We start from the raw sequence: 17,596 nt of genomic DNA, 5'->3' as shown, positions 1-17,596 counted from the left end.
TCTAATGATATCAAGGAATAACAAGCCCTCTATTCTTTTCTTTTATTATTTCCCTTGTTTTAACAGCTTCAAGGATCACAAAACTGCACTTACAGCACTAAGGACTTTGCAGTCACTGAAAGGGAGAAAAGAAAGAACCCAGTTTTAATCCAGTCTTTACATTTTTAATAGCTGTTATGACAAACATTTCCTAAGTCCAATCTTTTCAGCTCCACTAAGAGCTAAGAAGGAAAACTGCTGAACTGTCTTTTAATACAGATAAGGGGGGTTCTTATTGCTATGCTGATATCTAGTGTTATGCTTTAAGTTTACACTTTTAGTGCTTATCATCCAGATCCCAATGGTAGCAGAAATTCACAATCTTATTGAGAAGTTTGTTCTATTTCTTAGACTTATAACTAGAAAAGATTCCTCTGTGCTTCACCATAGTTTGTATCAGTCCTGAAATAGTTAAATATTAAGCTATCACTGCATTCCTCTCTCATTGCCATTCCCCCCATATCCATATCAGGAGAAGATTATCCTTGGTGCCAGATTCCACTGTCTGCATCTGACTAAGTGGTTCAAAGGCCAAGTGTAGGAATTCCATGTTAAAAAATACCAATTTTTTTGTTCTCTAAAAAAACAGCTCCCCAAAGTCACTGCAGGTTTTTTTAGAAATGGGATAAAGCATCTAAAGAAAAGCAACAACCCAATACCTTTTAAAAATTGCAAAGGGATTTAAATAACATTATCAGCATTTTTATCATTTGTGCTCTTTGTCACTGCTGAACAGAAAAAATTCTCTGATCCTCAGCTCATTTTAAGTTGAGCAGCACATTCAAGAGAGCTCTAAAGTGAAATCCTAGGTCAAGCTGACTCAGTGTGTGGAACAGCAGATCAAATAACAACAAAGGGAGAAAATAGGGAGCAAGGAGTCACCAAGGGTACCCCAAGAAAAGGTTAACTAACAAAAAACCAGAATTTGACAGACGCTTGCAGAAAAAAAGTTCATTTGCCCCAAGCATGTTTCCTCTCCTGATGTGGAGCAATCCTAGAGCACCAGGATTTGGTGTAGGACATCTGTGCAGCAGGCAATGTCCCCTATGCCATGGATTGTCTGACAGAACTATCACCTATTCAATGGCAGAGCAAAGCAGCGCTGCTTCCTGCAAGTCTGGCTAAGGCTGCAGAGCCCCATGGGGGAAAAAGGAAGGGAAATGGCCCAGCATCCCAAGATAACCCAGCAAAAACACAACTTTGAGGTCTTCAGCAGATGCTAATGGCTGGGAGCACAGAGCTGCCAAGGCTTGCTGGGTACAGTGCTCTCTAGGCTGGGTTTTGCCCATCCCTGTGTGATAAAACACTACTTTTTGTGACTCTTTGGAATACAACAGCCCTTGGAGACACAGGAGGAAGCAGACACCTAAGATGACACAAATTCTTTTGAAGATTTAAAAAACTGAGGTTAAATCCTAGTTCATGGCCTGAGTGGATCTAAGATCGATTTTCTCCTCTGTTTTCCAAGAAAATAAGAGTTACAAGACTACTAACTTCTGCCTGTATTCTCTAGTGAGAAACAAAGAAAGGGAGAAAGAGTGAGGCTTTTTCTTCTCTTTCCAGGCAGGCACATGGGGACCAAAGTGCAAATTAATTTTTGAGAACTGGCTTCTTTGCTGTCTCATCTGGAGAAGCAGCTAATATGAGGAAATGAACCTAAAGAAGCTCAGCATAAGCAAAACAAAATTAGCTCATATCCACAACCCAGGAATATTACAAAGATGTCTGATGTAGGTGAGACTAAAAGAGAAACAGCTTTAAAGAAGCTGAAGGAAATAGTTCAAAACTCCTTTTTCCTGAAGAAATATAGAGGCAAGTGAAAAATCCACAAATGTTTTGGGAGGTGGGGAGGGCTTGGCACATCCACATAGCAGCTAAGAAGCAAGCTGAAGGTTAGCTAAATGTTACTACTTATTCCAGTTTGAAATCCTGTATTGTCTTAATCCCATGGCTGTCACCATTGTGTCTGGCTGTGAGGAGTGATTTTGGAGAGGTTCTGGCTCACACTTGGTGGGAGCACTGCTGTCCTGAGCTCCCAGTGCCTCACACCGAGCAGCTGCAGCCAAACAGAGCCAGGCACTGCTCTCCCACACACCTGGAGCAGGGGCAGGGCTGGCCAGCAGGACCTGAGCTCAACCTGCACACCACATCTGTGAGCTAACGTGAAAGGCATTTCAGGTAATGCACCTCACCTGACATTTGCCATGGCCACGAGCACTCATGCAGCCAGGGCTGCAGCCCAGCTAATGCCCAGCAATGCAGCACCTGCCATATTGCTCCCATGCTCCTGAAGCCAGTGTGATGGCATCTGGGGATGTCCAAGTATCTCCGTGTTATCCTTACAAGTGCAGGACTGAGGAGAGGCAGACCCAGGCTCTGTGCATCCCACTGTAGCAATGTATGTGGGCTATAACTTTTCTACCTGCTTTTCTAAATGTCCCACATGAGGAAATGTAACTTCTGCTCTTCCCCACAAACCTCTTGAGTAACAGGATTTGAGAAACACCCTACTCTACAAGCAATGCTTTCTTTGAGAAAGTAGCACATTCTTCTGAAACTGAACTGTTTTGCACTAAACTGTAAGTTTCAAATCCTTAAGAAATGCTTTTGAGCACTCCCAACACAAACACTTCTACACAGAGAGAAATTAGGAGAGGACTCCAGTGACCACTACCTATATGATACTTTAAAAGTGTCCAGAAGAGAAAAGAGAGAAAAACAGAGCAGAAAGCAGAGTGGAAAGGAGAGAAAAAGATAAAGAGATAGGAGAAAAAAAGACACAGCTTCACTGAAGATCACACTACTGCATCATCTGGAGCACAAGTGGAATAGGCTTTCAGTCACGCACTTACATCACACATGTATATCAAGTGTGTCTCTTGCAGGTAACCCAAAAAAATTACATGGGATTGAAGACAGACATCTGTTTACTTGATCCAAGGACTCCCTGTCTGTATTACCTGCTGAGGCCAGGAACAGCTCGTGCTCAACCCTTTCAGTCCTGCTGTGCTCTGCACTGAAGCCTTTGAAGCTAAGTATGTATATCACAAACCTCAGTGTGGCAGCTGACCTAAACCAACAGTTGATAAACACTTTGCAAAGGTCCTGTGTTTGTTATATGTACCATAATGTAAGCTGCAGTCAGACCAAGCCAACTTCAAAGGCTTTCACCTTCCTATTTTCCAAACTCCTGTATCTGAAACACATGTATTGAAAGTATTAGCTTCAAAATCCCTCTAGGGACAATACAGAAGGACTAATTGTAAATACTAAGCTTAAATAATAAGCTTTACACAGAGAATTGTTATGACTTCATGAAAAATGAAACTATACCTCTGCTTTAGTATTCCAGAGAACACTTGCAGTGTGACACACACCTGGGAAGCATAATGCTGGAGCCTACAATAATTTCTACAAAACTGTATTTTTAACTGTTGGGGCCCATTAGATTAAGCTTCATAAATCTTCATTATATTTCCTTTTAGAATTTCACTTAAACATAAGTCCATATTTTTAACTGAATATGAAGCCAAAAGAACACTCTACTAAGCAGTACCGGGATTTGTCTTCTAACTTTTGTCAGCTTCACTCTCCATTTTCTAACTGTCTACAAGAGATAAAATGTCACAGGGAAAACACTTTTACAAGGAACAAATACTTCACTGGGTAATGACCTGGAACAACAAAGCCCAAGAAATCACCACATAGATGCCAAAGCAACCAGAAAAAAAACTCCCACGTTGCTTGTGCACCTGCTCTGAGACAGCAAACTTTTCCTCCTACTACATTGCTTCAGCAGCTTTATTGTACAACAAGCTGGAGAGCTGCTCCAACACACCCTCCCCATCTCTAAAATTAGCCGCAGAACTAAAGATGAAATCTGGTGTTGAGTATTTCTTGGCAGATATGCACAGCTCTGTAAGTGCCAGTAAAGTCTCCTGTGGTATGCACTAAAGCTGGCACAATGGTGCTGTAGACTTCAGAGGAGCTCCTAAAGTTACATGTGTTCATGCTATGAGAATCTTTACTATCTTCAGCTTTTCATGTATCCCTTTCCACAGACACAGTCCAGAAAACTACCCTCTAAGCTATTTTTATGCATTTTTCCCATTGTTTAGTCATGAGCAGCTGAGACTTATTTGAACCCATACAAAAAATGTCTCATAGAAGTCTTTAGGTCTTTAGGTAATCAGGCATGATCCCATTTCTTTACTATTCTTAAAGCTATGGTAATATTTTGTTTCAGAGGGACTCCCAACACTCTGAATTTAAATCCATTGACTACTTTATGAGTTGTGTTGCACTTCAATCCTTTTCAATAAAATGTCTTTCATTTCCTTATAACCTTCATCTGAAAGCATAATTAAGTACTTCTACAGGACAATATACTCAATAATTTCAGGGGGAAAAAAATAAACACTTTTTTGATTGATTGATTGATTCAGAACTTCAGTTGCAAAGTTTTGTTAGGTAGTAAAATCAACTACTTTTGCTGCTTTACCATATAACCATTTTCAGTTTAATTTCTCTGTTCTCAATGGTATAGTGTTCCAAAAAATCCCAAACAGTATAGTGTGTGCTTTCATCTGCAGCTTTGATAAACAAAGGCACATGTAAAATTACTTACTGAACACATCTCCTCGGGGTTTCTGAGGATCTGGCTGGATCCTGTTGTCATCTATAACTCCTTGGGAAGATGTGGTTTCAATGGGAACATGTGCAGGCTCTTCAGTTGTTACCAGAGGAGTTCTTTGTGGTGGCAGTGTAGGTCTCACCGTTGTAGGCTGAGGTGTTGTTGGAGGTGGAGGCTTCACCACTGGTGTCGTGACCGGCCTTGTTGTCACTGGCACGTATCTCGTGGTTGGCTTGGGTGTCAGTCGACTTGTCCTGGGTGCAGGCTGAGTTGGCACAGGCGTAGGACGAGTTGTTGGCACGGGCGTAGGACGAGTTGTTGGCACAGGCGTAGGACGAGTTGTTGGCACAGGTGCCAGACGAGTTGCTGGCCCAGGTGTCGGACGAGCTGTTGGTCTGGTCACTGGCCTTTCTGTAACAAAAGCAGGGACATGCAGTTGTCTGAGGAGTTGTGCCTTCAGCGTCAACAATCCTGCTCATTCTACCACTGCCTCCCTCAGGGAGAGTGCAACTGGCCTTGAATATGTGATGAGGACCAGGTGGTTCAATCAGAACAATAGGAATAACTACAAAGAGAATCAAAATGGGACCAAAATCAACATCTCAGCCTCTCACTCCAGAAACTTAATAATCTATTTCATTGTGACACAGAGACACTTGGATGAAATAAATTTTTTTCCTCTGAAGGTTTCCGTTAGTTAGAAACATACTTTAGCATCAGCACTGCTAAATTAACACATCACTTTAGGTCGTACTTGGCACTGCAGCAGTTTAGAGATAATTTAGAATGACTGAAGGTCAAGTCACTTCCATCCTACATCCTCTCAAGCATCAAGTCTCTTTCAGAGTTGGCATAACTTACACAAAAGCTTGCTGGTTAAAAAAGCATGGGCAGGAAGCCACGGGTTAAGCAGCCCTCTAAACTGGACAAGTTCATAACCAGGAGTGGAAGCAAGTTTAGTAAGACCCCAACATTACAAGCATTTTGATCACAGATGGCCAGGTACCTTGGATTAAGAAAGTTCTTGCAGACCTTTCCTTCTAAATGTTTCTCCTTGTCAATAAGCAGAATTATTTTAGAGATTGAACCAAGCCAGCCTTCATTTAGATCGTTCTCTTTGCTAAGCACCAGGAAACTAAGACATTTTTCAGCCTTCACAAAAGCAAGGTGCTGGACTGAACAACGCTTTACTGTGACAGTGCCCACAGTACTATCTCTCCCAATGTTTCAGACAGGACAACAAATTTTAACTTAGTTTCACAAGGAGAGTTTCTGAAGACATGAAACACAAGAATATGTTTTGTTGTTTTCTATTGGTTAATAAGCCTTTTATATCTCACTGGAGATCTTAAAAGGCTCTAGTCATGTAGTTTGTGTACAAGCATTTCAAGTACAGCACACAGTTAAATAAAGAACTACTGTTTGTTAAACAGTGAATTGTTTGATGAGAGCAGGTAAAAAGGTTTTCCCTCTGGCCACTTGTTTATTACTATCCCTTTGAGTACCCTGTAGTTTTGACATTTATAGTGTATTAAAATACAGAACACCCTGTAGGACCACATCCCAGTAACACACATGAAATGTGCCCACAAGCAAGCACTCAGGATGTGAGAGAACACCTTTTACCATGACAGCTACAGCCAAAGGGGAAAAATGGTGCTGATCTTTAAAGAGATCAGTGAGTCACCAAAGACCAGATCCCACAGAGGAATGCAGGATCAAAAAGATCCAGCAGATGTCATGTCCAGGAGCTGCACACTCCTGTGGGACATCAAATATGGGAGAGCTCCAGCACCTTATTCTGTACCAAGGGGGTGGCTGCTTCTCCCAAGAGAAAGGTGGCCAAGGGAATTTTCCAACAGCAAATCCTTCCAGAGGAATCCTCCCTCCTGGCTCTTCTCACATCTGGGAAGCAGCAGGGAGTGGATGGGGCGAGCTGCTGAAACGGGCCAGTTGTGGAGTGTACATAACAACAGGGTATGAGTAATGTGCACTGTTTGATCAGACCTACCCTGCTTACTCAGTTGCTCCCATCCTGAAGCAATCTCTAGAATCAAGCAGCTAATAGGGAGAGGTGAATTTCTTTCTAATTATGAAAATGTCTCAGGGAAAGATATTTTTACCAAGGCATGCTAAGACCTAGAAAACTCCAACTACATTCCCTGGGCCCTTATTTAGTATTAAAAATAGTTAAGAGAAACTGAGCCTGACAGAGCTGTACCTTAAAGTTTACAAAATGGGACACTCAAGCTTTCAGAATCTCTATCATAAAAGTAGCATTACATACGTATGCAGTTTGTTCCATTGTCTCTGTACCCGTCTTTACATTTGCATTTGTAGGATCCTGGAGTGTTGTAGCAGTGTGAAAAACTACCACACTGGTGGTGGCCAAGGGAACATTCATCTATATCTGCAACGGAAAATTTACATTAAAAAATCATTTGCTTTGTAGAAACCTGACTTTCTGCTTATCCCTGCAAAAAACCCCAAACACTAATACAATTTTGATTATTTTAAAAAATAATAATAAAACTTTTGCCAGGGGAAAAAAGGAAAATAGACAGTCACAAATCAATGTGGTGATGCAAACATTAGGGAAAATAGGGACTATTGGGCAATTTTGGTATTGCTAAGCTTTTACCTTCACCTTAGCATCAGACATGCCATAGGTAGATTGCAGCTGAGATCATTAAGATCACAATTTTAACAACCATTTCTTACAGGTGACAGAATAAGAATAAAGCAAACTGAGTGTAGGAATACGCATGTTCTTAATCACACAGATATTAAATTGGTTTTCTTCATAAAATTCCTCCTATATTGTACATCTGTATAGATGTTTCTACATCAAGTAGAAACTCCTGGAAATGTTTCATATGCCATATCCACATTTATTGTCAGTGATGCAAGCAAAACTCTCCAAATCCCAGCACTCTGAATAGAAATTTATCTGAAAAAAAATACTTAAGCAAACATAAAGCAATGTCTCATTATCTCCAAATGATCTTTTTTTCAATGAAAGAATCATAACCAGTTGAGACCCTTTGAAACTAAGGCAGAGAGACCTGTGAATATCTTTTCTGAAGGGCACACACCAGCTGCATTCCAGTCTCATGTCCAGACAAAAACAGGTTATTTCCCAACTCCTGCCTCTTCCCCACCTGTCTGCAGGGGAAAGAAAGTTGGGCAGTCTGGGTTGGGAGGAGGTAGGGTGTGCATATTTTCTTATCTTGGATCTTGGGACATGCTATGGAGCACACCAGTGTTACAGCTCAGACACGGCCAAAGCTCAAACACTGCTCCAAGCTTACAACTGCCAGTGACAATGAACCCTGAGGAAAAAACGGCTTTGGAAAGGAATTCCTGCAGTCATCAGCTCTGTGCTCCTCACAAGAACCAGCTACGAGAATGTGGGCCAAATACATGCCTTCTCTTTCACAGCCTATTTCTATAATCCACCCTTTCTTACAATACCAATTCAGTGTAAAACAACCTGGTTCAACATTTCAGCCATAATAAATAAACCTTCCTCCTTGAGCCATTAATTTAATTTTCAAATACACAGCTCTATCACACACACGTGGGAAATAGCTTGCTATTACCATGGCACTGGTATTTGCCTCCAATGTACATCAGGTCAAAGCCTTTATGACACCTGCAAATGTAGCTCCCGAAGGTATTGACGCAGTGCCTGAATCGTGGGCAGAGAACCCTCCCAGTAGCACATTCATCAATATCTGTGGAAACAAAGGAACTGTATTATTATTAATAACAGTTAAAATACAATGTATGCTGTCTAAATGAAACTGGTTTCACATAATGGAATGCTAAAGAATAGCCAAAGTATTTTTCATAAGGCCCTTAGGTCAGCCAGCAGTAATTCCTGAGCACTTCTTCTGGCTGTGCCTTCCAGTTCAGCTCCGGGTCCCAGGGAGCAGCTGATGCTCACCCACTGCTGCTCTCCCTGCCTGGGGAGCTCTCAGACGAGGTCAGGCTGACACACAAAAGCTGCCACCCTCCAGTTCAGCTCTGGGTCCCAGGCAGATGCCCAGGGAGCAGCTGATGCTCACCCACTGCTGCTCTCCCTGCCTGGGGAGCTCTCAGACGAGGTCAGGCTGACACACAAAAGCTGCCACTCACTCTGCAGCCCCTGGACACTGAGCTGAGGCTGCTGAGTGCTCAAACACCAATTCTCACTGAGGCAGAGACCTGCCATGCATGGCTGCTCCTGACGCACGCAGCTCCTCCTGTTTGCTGGTTATCTACAGGGCACAGTTCAAGCCTTTGCTCTGCAGCTCTATCAGGCTCTTGATCTATGGGAAAGCAAGATTTTGCTCTCCACAAGGTTCTTTTCCCAAAAGCAGCCCTTCAGCTGCCGACGTCAAGAGTGCAAAACAAAGCCGAGTGATTGATGCCCCACTGCTCTTGTGAAAGAGGCCTGAACAAGGCAGAGCCTCTCCCACTGCACAGAAAAAATGTTACCTCAAAGCTGCTGGTTAGTTGGTCAGGGCAGCTACCTGAGGTGGGGAGATGGAGCTTCAGCTTCTCCCCAAGCTGGGCTCCCACAGCCAACAGAAGTGACTTAAGGCCATGAATTGCTGGCCAGATGGGTCATCCCAGGAGCTCCTGCTGGCACTGTCCCACTCTGCATGAAGAATTACTGAGGACAGCAGGGATTCAGCCCCTGAGCACCCACACTCCTGACTGCTCTCTCTCCATCAGGAGCATTGCTGGAACCATGCAGTAAAGGCCTCAATGAGAAAGAAAACAAGTCCAGTACTGGGCACCTCTCCACATGCCTGAATCTTCCTATAAATCTGTCTCTTGATTTGAATTTATTGTTAACATTTTAGGCTTTGAGTATGCTACTAAGTTTTACAAACTCTACCATGCTTCTTATTACAATTTAATCAACAAGTCACAATTTTCTATCCTTTATTAAAATATTATTTCAAGGCTGCAATTTTAAGACTCTTGATTACTAAGAGTTAGTTGGGATTTTTGTTGGTTTTGGTTGGGTTTTTTAATCTTTAAACCACAGCTTCAAAAAGTAGTTCAGTAAGAACAAGATTAGCCACTGAATATACAATATACAATGAATATACATCATGGCATGGATTATGATCTTTAAAAACCTAATGTAGCATGTCCTGCTTCTTCCTCTGTACATATTCATATCAATTCACATTTTTGCAAACTCACATGAGGCAAAAATTATGTTAAATTATTGCAGCAGTGTAGTGGTAGGCAGTTATGTGTCCTAGAGATACAGGACAGAACTGTTAATATACTGTTCAAAACTGATGCAAAAATATGTAAAAATGTAGCAGCCTTCCACTTGCATATAATGAGAGGTGCATGGATGCTCATTGCTGAGGGGAAATCCACTTTTTGATCAGTAGCCAGAAGATGATCTTCTAGTGCTTGTGATCAGCTCCCTGCAGCTCTCAAACAGTGCAGTCACTGTGGCTTCTTTCAAGCCAATCCACGCCTGGACCAAAAGGTGCAGAGCTGCTTCCCTTCGCCTGCTGCAAGATGCTGTGGTTCACAACTGCTTCCTGTGAAAAGCAGGGCATGGAGGGGGGATTTGGAGCTCACCTCAGCACCAGGGAGCTGCTCCAAAGACACATGAGGCAGTGTGATGATCAGTACCTAATGAGTGTGATGGTCAGTGTCCACCAGAGAAGCAGAATTGCTTCTCTCTCTTGTTGCAAGTATGACCAGATTACCAACTCAAGCACAAAATAACCTGAGACTAATTTAAAAATAGTATAATTTTTAAGTTTACAAAGCTGTATCTTCAATTTTCTAAACACACACAAAAAGGAAAGAATTAATTTTATGGTGAAAAATCATTATTTTCAGCCCTCAAATAATTTCAGAACATTTGAAGATGAAATGTGTATATGGCTCATTTCATTAAATTAAAATCCCAATCCAAAATCCTGGCAAGACCAATTGATTTATTGATTCAAGGATCATTAATCAATTAATCAGCTGTTTAATCCACATTTTCACAGAATGCTTTGCTGAATTATTTTTTCACTTTCTTGCAATTTAGTTTATACAATTTACCTTTATAGCCAAATTGGTGGCCCTTTACTGATTGTGTGAAAGGAACATTTTAAACAAGGGAATGCTCAGCAACTGTTAAACTAAGAATAGAATAATGCCCAGAGGAATTTCCACCTGTGCTAAAAATAGGCATTGCATTCCCAGCTGTCTTTCAGACTTTCCTCAAACAAGGATTTCATGAGCTGTAGGCAATGCTCACTTCCATTTTCTTACCACCACCTACACTTCTATTTGTACTGCAGCATCATCCTGACCCTTGCTGGAGCCAGCAACTTCCCCAACAGTGAGTGACAAGCTTGTACAAACATGAGGGAAAAGCACAGCCTTAGTCCCAGGTAGCTTCAACTCTTTGAGGTACTTACTGCAACTTGAACTTGATAGAGAAATAACACAGAAAGGGTGCATGTCATAATCACTTCTTACCAAAAAGGGGGAGAACATTATGTTACGATGCAGGAAGAACAGACATCTCTTGCTGTAACTATTTGCTCTGTATTGTACAAGGCTGCTCTGAAATTCTTGTGGAAATTTTAGAAATAGGTTTTGAGGTCTTTCTGATTGATGCATACCCACCTAAAATGTGGGTATGCAGTTCTTTGCCTTTCTGGGGGAAAAAAAATGTTTTTTTTGAAAATTGCACTGAAGAACTCAAAGAGCTTCATAGGATTGGTTGGAATGTTAGCCTTTGGCATTAAAGTACACTTTGTTTATTTCAAAGCATGAAGTTTTCCTGAATAGAAAAATAAATACTAGGAGAATGTTGTAAGCATTTTTGCTAGCAAATTTCTCTATGTGGTGTACCTTTCTTGAATTTGTACTTAAAATCATTCAGCTCACTATGGCATGGCACAAGTATCTTCCAAAGATCTCTTTGCCATAATATCCACAATGGGATTTATCACAACTTAATCCCTTCAATATGCAACAATGGTAGGTTTTTTCCTCCTGTTCTTTCCAATTTTTTCCATACACAGATGTGCCAATCATGCACTTCAGAAAGCCTCTGACTTGGTGTGGAGCCTGCCCTTCTCGTCAGAAGATCTAGAGTATGTCCCTTTCTCTGCCAAAAAACTTTTGGTCAGCATGGGTTAGGCACTTAAGGAAACACCTACCCTGTGGACAGCCAAGATACCCAAAGAGAAGATTAGGACATTCCCATTTTCTTATATTCTTTCAGTGTTACTGGTTATGGAATTGTAGCACTTCATAGAATATAAATAATAAAATCACTGGAGCATCATATCCCACTCAGGATGTATAGTTAATGACTGATGAAATCACATGTCACACTGTTCTTCAGACCACAGTAAAGTCTGATTAACCATAAGCACCTTTTCCATGTTCACAAACGTGGGAACAAAACATTTCACTTTTATACACTCTAAGTTCCTATGTTTATTTTAACCTGGAGTTTTCACAGTATGGAAGAAGGTCAGCACATACTGGGAGCATGCACAGACCTCCACCTTGCCCCACTACAATATCAATGATTTTTACAAATTATCCCTCTACCCACTGAGCTAGGCACCACCTTGTTGGGTATGAGGGAAAGGTGATCTCTCCATTCCTTTTTTATGCAGGCAGGTATTTTGGAGTTAGCAGTAGTTTAAAATGACCCAGTAGCAGGAGTGGCAAGTGGCTTGGATAGCAGGGAGTCTGTATGGGCTTTAGGCAGACAATGACACTTGCAGGACTGGAGCAAAACACTGGCAATCTCTGACACGAGGGCACCTGAGCAACAGCCCTATTACTGTTCTCATTACTAACTTCAAACTGCCTGTTCTATGCATTCTAAGTATCTCTGATAAACTCTCTTGAACTGCACTCTGTGCAAGGGTAAGAGCATTCTGGAGAAAAAAAATTAAAAATTTTAAATCTACATCTGATCACCTACCCACACAAGTCCTGCCATCAGGCCCAAGCTGCAGCCCTGGAGAAGGACAGCGGCAGCGCACCTCCCCTTTCAGCACGTCGCAGCCATACTGACAGTTTGCCATCAGGCAGGAAAGGGCATCTGGAGAAAAATAATTGAACACATTTAGATAAAGACTATGATCAGTGCTACAAAATTAATGAAAATTTTGGAGAATTAAGATGTCACATATTTATGATAAAAGTGGGGAAATGCTTGTATGCTTCAAAGAGGAAAACATCTGCTAGTAAAATTCTTCTTTCCACAAACTAAGAAAATTTTCTCTAATGTACAAAATTTTCTCTAAGAAAATTAAAAAAAAAAAAATAAACTACCACAATTGTAAGTTGTGTTATTGAATGCAGTTCCCAGAATATAAAGCCTAATATGTACTACAGACTCTCCTAGACAGTTACTGCCATTTTAAAAATGGGGTATCTCTAACTGAAGGTAATTTCTCTCCCCTTCCCTCTGTCCAGATACTCAAAGTAACTGTTTTTATGGGAACAAGTATGAACTTGATCCCCGGAGAGATGGCAGTACAATTTTTATACCAGTCAAAAACCAACATCTGCAGCATTAAAGATTTTATGCTCCTAAGGCCATAAGGCAGCAGAAATGCAGGTGTCTTGCTGCAATGAAAACTGCAAGCACTTGTCCTCAAAGGCCAATTAGCAGTGATTTACAGCACTGAAGAATGCTCTGGGGAAAACTTTCAATAAAACTAATAAAAATCAAAACAATTGCTCCTGGTTTTTTTTCAGCCTAATTTAACTAGGAAAAAAAGAGCTCATCTTGTGTAGCTGCCTAATTTCCAGCAAGATTAATCTTTTACTTGGGGACTCATTTTCATTTCATAGAAGCTGTCCAGGGAAACTCCAGCAGGGATTCTGAGAAGCTGGGAAAGAGCAAGCACGAGGGCTGGCCGTACTTGAGCACGTTCCATCTGGCATTAGCATGTAGCCGTTCAGGCAGTAGCACTTGTAGCTGCCGTAGGTGTTCATACACCGGTGCTTGCACGGCCGCGGCTTTAGTCCACACTCATTCAGATCTGAAATGAAGGGCACAAGGGAAGAGGGTGGGAGAAGAAAACACACAAGGCATGCGTGGCAAAACTGCCAGTTTCAAGCTGCTGGAGAAGGAAGGAAAAATACGGCAATTAGCTTTTTATACGCAGCTCAGCTGATAGCAAGCGGCCAAACCATCCTGCACTGCTCATCCCTCCAGCCAAGCAGCTTATTTGGCTTGGTTTCATAGATGTCTTTCCAAAAATTACAGTATTAGCATTAGATGAAGTGCCAGCTGCTTCATTAGACAACACACAAGCTCAGGCTGCCCACGTCTTGCCCCTATTCGTGTTGATGCCATGTCCAGGACCAGGCAGCACTCGGAGAAGGAGGAGAGAGAAAGCAAACATCACTCTGCAATCACTATCAGTGGTTCTGATAGCAATTCAGTGATTCATCATCATGCTTCAAAATTAGTGGCAGAGGAAGGTAGGAAAGCTGATGCCAACTTACTTCAAATAATCTCACAGAGGAAATTTAATCCTTATCATTTAGAAAATACTCAAAGAAAGTATCTGACATCAGCTGATATTTGTCAAGGACCATCCATCATGGCTAGCATTTCAGACTTACAATTTAATAGAAAATTCATGGCTTGAACTGAAAATATTCAGCCTACAGTTTCCATATTAGTAGACAGAACTTCAAACAAGAAGATTATTTCCTTCAGAAGTCTCTTCCAAGAATATGCGTTGATTTTGTCTGAGTAAGCCAGAATAATTTGTCACTTATTATTGTTGTTATTTATTTGCATAGTGATGAACAAAGATTAGAACAAAGATGAAAATAATAAATCTATTCATAAGTCCAGCCAGGGAGGACCTAAGAAAATGAGTTATCAACCATCATCTCTAATATTGCACCATGCTGTCTGGCAGTCTTTTGCAGACAGAAAATTGCCATTTTTTCCAGTTTTCCAAGAGCCATCTCCCAGTGGCACCATCATATCAAGTGTCACTCAATCCATGTAGCAGAAAAGTAAGCCTTGAGGCTCCCATCATGTCCTAAATACACACACAGTAGCCACTTCATAAAATGCCAGCTGAGGAGATGACAGATACCTCTGTGCACTAGAGGCAAAAGCTCAGGGTTAAGGTGCTGATCCAGAAAGATAAATGCACCTCTGGCTGCAATGAAGTCAGTAATTCATTGATTGCTTTTCAGAAAACTTAAGTGGGTCTATGTAGTAAATGGAGTGAGAAAAGTTACCTTCACTGTAGAGGTGAAGTCAGAGAAATCATTGATTCTAGACAACTAGACCTGGAATTTTACGAGTTCTTAATGTCTGGATTTTAAATTTGTATCTGTATTCTTCCTATTTTCTACAAAAATAATCACTTTACAAAATAAAGGCATAACAGAGCTAGGTATAAAATACTTAACTAGAAGTAGGGACAGAATAAGGAAAAATAACACTGAAATTAAGTTGACAGGGCAGGATTTGAACAGTGCCTTGTGTTAAGTTCTAGTGTTTAAATTCCACCGCACTTCAGCTCCTAAGTTTAGAATACTCCTGAGTACTACAAAGCTGTCATGCACTTCCAGAGTTATGACCACGGACTCAAAGGCAAAAATAAGAATTTATTACTGTTTTCAGTATATTATCCTGCATAGAGTATAGATTACATTATAAGACTTAAAATACTGGATCCTTCCATAGGACTCTGAATTCTACACCACCACGTGATACAAAGTATTCTTAGTACAGAAATGAAAGCTCTGCTACTGACAAAAAGACACCTATTAGTAACATAGTGTGAGAATAGTATGAAGTGCAACACTATTAACAAGTTAAACAAGTCCCTTTAATTTCTTTGTGGGAATGTCCACTCATTGTCCTGCATTTGAAAATTTCATTTTTCAATCTTTTAATTCCCATGTTGTCTACAATTGCACAGCCACAAAACCAGCACTCTTGATTTCAAGGTAACACAAGGCAGTAGAGTTCATAAAAGCAGACTGACTGTTTTGGCCACTATGGGAAGCAGGTTTATAACAAACACAAGCTGCTGAGCACAGGTATTTTATATCGAAAGGGATTAAATGAAATGTGAGTGCAAGGGAAGGACAGAGTGTTATGCTGGCAAACCCGGATGTGACTCCTGTGACTGCTCTGCTGCACCATGCATGGTCTTGGACCAACTTCAGTGCACACCCAACAATGGGCCACTTATTTCTAAGCAGATTCAATGCCTTCTGCTATTTTCTTTTAATTAGCTTCTGCAGAGTTCAGCACTCAAGACTTTTTCTGCCTTTTTTTGCCTATCACGTAACTTGGATCAGGCAACACTGAAGTTGTATGGATTGTCACAGCAGCTGCAGTAGCACTGGAAAAGGACAAGCATCCAGTATCATCACACAGTCAGGGCTGAACAGCTCTGCTGTGAGGCTGGGCTGATCTCCTGGATCAGTCCCAGGAGCACAGCCTGATCCATGGGGCACACAAACAGATGAGATGTAAAGCCTGTTTATCAGAGCTGGTACTCAAAGAATGCCTTTCACCAAGAACATGAGCATACTTTACAGCCCAGAACCATTCACACATCCTAGAAACCCTTCCATCTCTGCAGGGAACTCCAACTCTCCTCTGCCAACATTGTTACTTCTGTTCTAGAAGTATGGTTCTAGAAGTACAGAATAATTGTTACTACTCTAGAACAGGATTGAGAAAATGGGCATAGTGATGAACAAAGATTAGAACAAAGATGAAAATAATAAATCTATTCATAAACCCAGCCAGGGAGGACCTAAGAAAATGAGTTATCAACCATCATCTCTAATATTGCACCATGCTGTCTGGCAGTCCTTTGCAGACAGAGAATTGCCATTTTTTCCAGAAGTTTTCCAAGAGCCATCTCCCAGTGGCACCATCATATCAAGTGTCACTCAATCCATGTAGCAGAAAAGTAAGCCTTGAGGCTCCCATCGTGTCCTAGATACATACACAGTAGCCACTTCATAAAATGCCAGCTGAGGAGATGACAGATACCTCTGTGCACTAGAGGCAAAAGCTCAGGGTTAAGGTGCTGATCCAGAAAGATAAATGCACCTCTGGCTGCAATGAAGTCAGTAATTCATTGATTGCTTTTCAGAAAACTTAAGTGGGTCTATGTAGTAAATGGAGTGAGAAAAGTTACCTTCACTGTAGAGGTGAAGTCAGAGAAATCATTGATTCTAGACAACTAGACCTGGAATTTTACGAGTTCTTAATGTCTGGATTTTAAATTTGTATCTGTATTCTTCCTATTTTCTACAAAAATAATCACTTTACAAAATAAAGGCATAACAGAGCTAGGTATAAAATACTTAACTAGAAGTAGGGACAGAATAAGGAAAAATAACACTGAAATTAAGTTGACAGGGCAGGATTTGAACAGTGCCTTGTGTTAAGTTCTAGTGTTTAAATTCCACCGCACTTCAGCTCCTAAGTTTAGAATACTCCTGAGTACTACAAAGCTGTCATGCACTTCCAGAGTTATGACCACGGACTCAAAGGCAAAAATAAGAATTTATTACTGTTTTCAGTATATTATCCTGCATAGAGTATAGATTACATTATGAGACTTAAAATACTGGATCCTTCCATAGGACTCTGAATTCTACACCACCACGTGATACAAAGTATTCTTAGTACAGAAATGAAAGCTCTGCTACTGACAAAAAGACACCTATTAGTAACATAGTGTGAGAATAGTATGAAGTGCAACACTATTAACAAGTTAAACAAGTCCCTTCAATTTCTTTGTGGGAATGTCCACTCATTGTCCTGCATTTGAAAATTTCATTTTTCAATCTTTTAATTCCCATGTTGTCTACAATTGCACAGCCACAAAACCAGCACTCTTGATTTCAAGGTAACACAAGGCAGTA

At 41.0% G+C, this 17,596-nt stretch overlaps 1 protein-coding gene across 5 annotated transcripts in view; it reads right to left on the bottom strand.

Moving 5' to 3' along the window:
* NPNT (nephronectin) overlaps nucleotides 1–17,596 on the bottom strand; it is a 47,544-nt gene that overhangs the window by 11,199 nt on the left and 18,749 nt on the right. For 3 of the 5 annotated variants that reach the window (XM_039710723.1, XM_039710725.1, XM_039710728.1), the window contains 5 exons: nucleotides 13,591–13,710; nucleotides 12,642–12,761; nucleotides 8,275–8,409; nucleotides 6,960–7,082; nucleotides 4,667–5,083 (listed from right to left, as the gene is read on the bottom strand). In XM_039710723.1, the coding sequence (XP_039566657.1) occupies nucleotides 4,667–5,083; nucleotides 6,960–7,082; nucleotides 8,275–8,409; nucleotides 12,642–12,761; nucleotides 13,591–13,710 (915 nt within the window). The remainder of the gene's footprint in view (nucleotides 1–4,666; nucleotides 5,084–6,959; nucleotides 7,083–8,274; nucleotides 8,410–12,641; nucleotides 12,762–13,590; nucleotides 13,711–17,596) is intronic. The other 2 variants (XM_039710726.1, XM_039710727.1) reach the window with 1 other exon arrangement.

The sequence above is a fragment of the Passer montanus genome, unplaced genomic scaffold, assembly GCF_014805655.1.
Source record: "Passer montanus isolate IOZ18808 unplaced genomic scaffold, ASM1480565v1 scaffold23, whole genome shotgun sequence".
In the NCBI taxonomy this organism is placed as follows: domain Eukaryota; kingdom Metazoa; phylum Chordata; class Aves; order Passeriformes; family Passeridae; genus Passer; species Passer montanus.
Note: the sequence above shows the minus strand (reverse complement) of the source record. Positions and strands in the feature narration are given on the sequence as shown.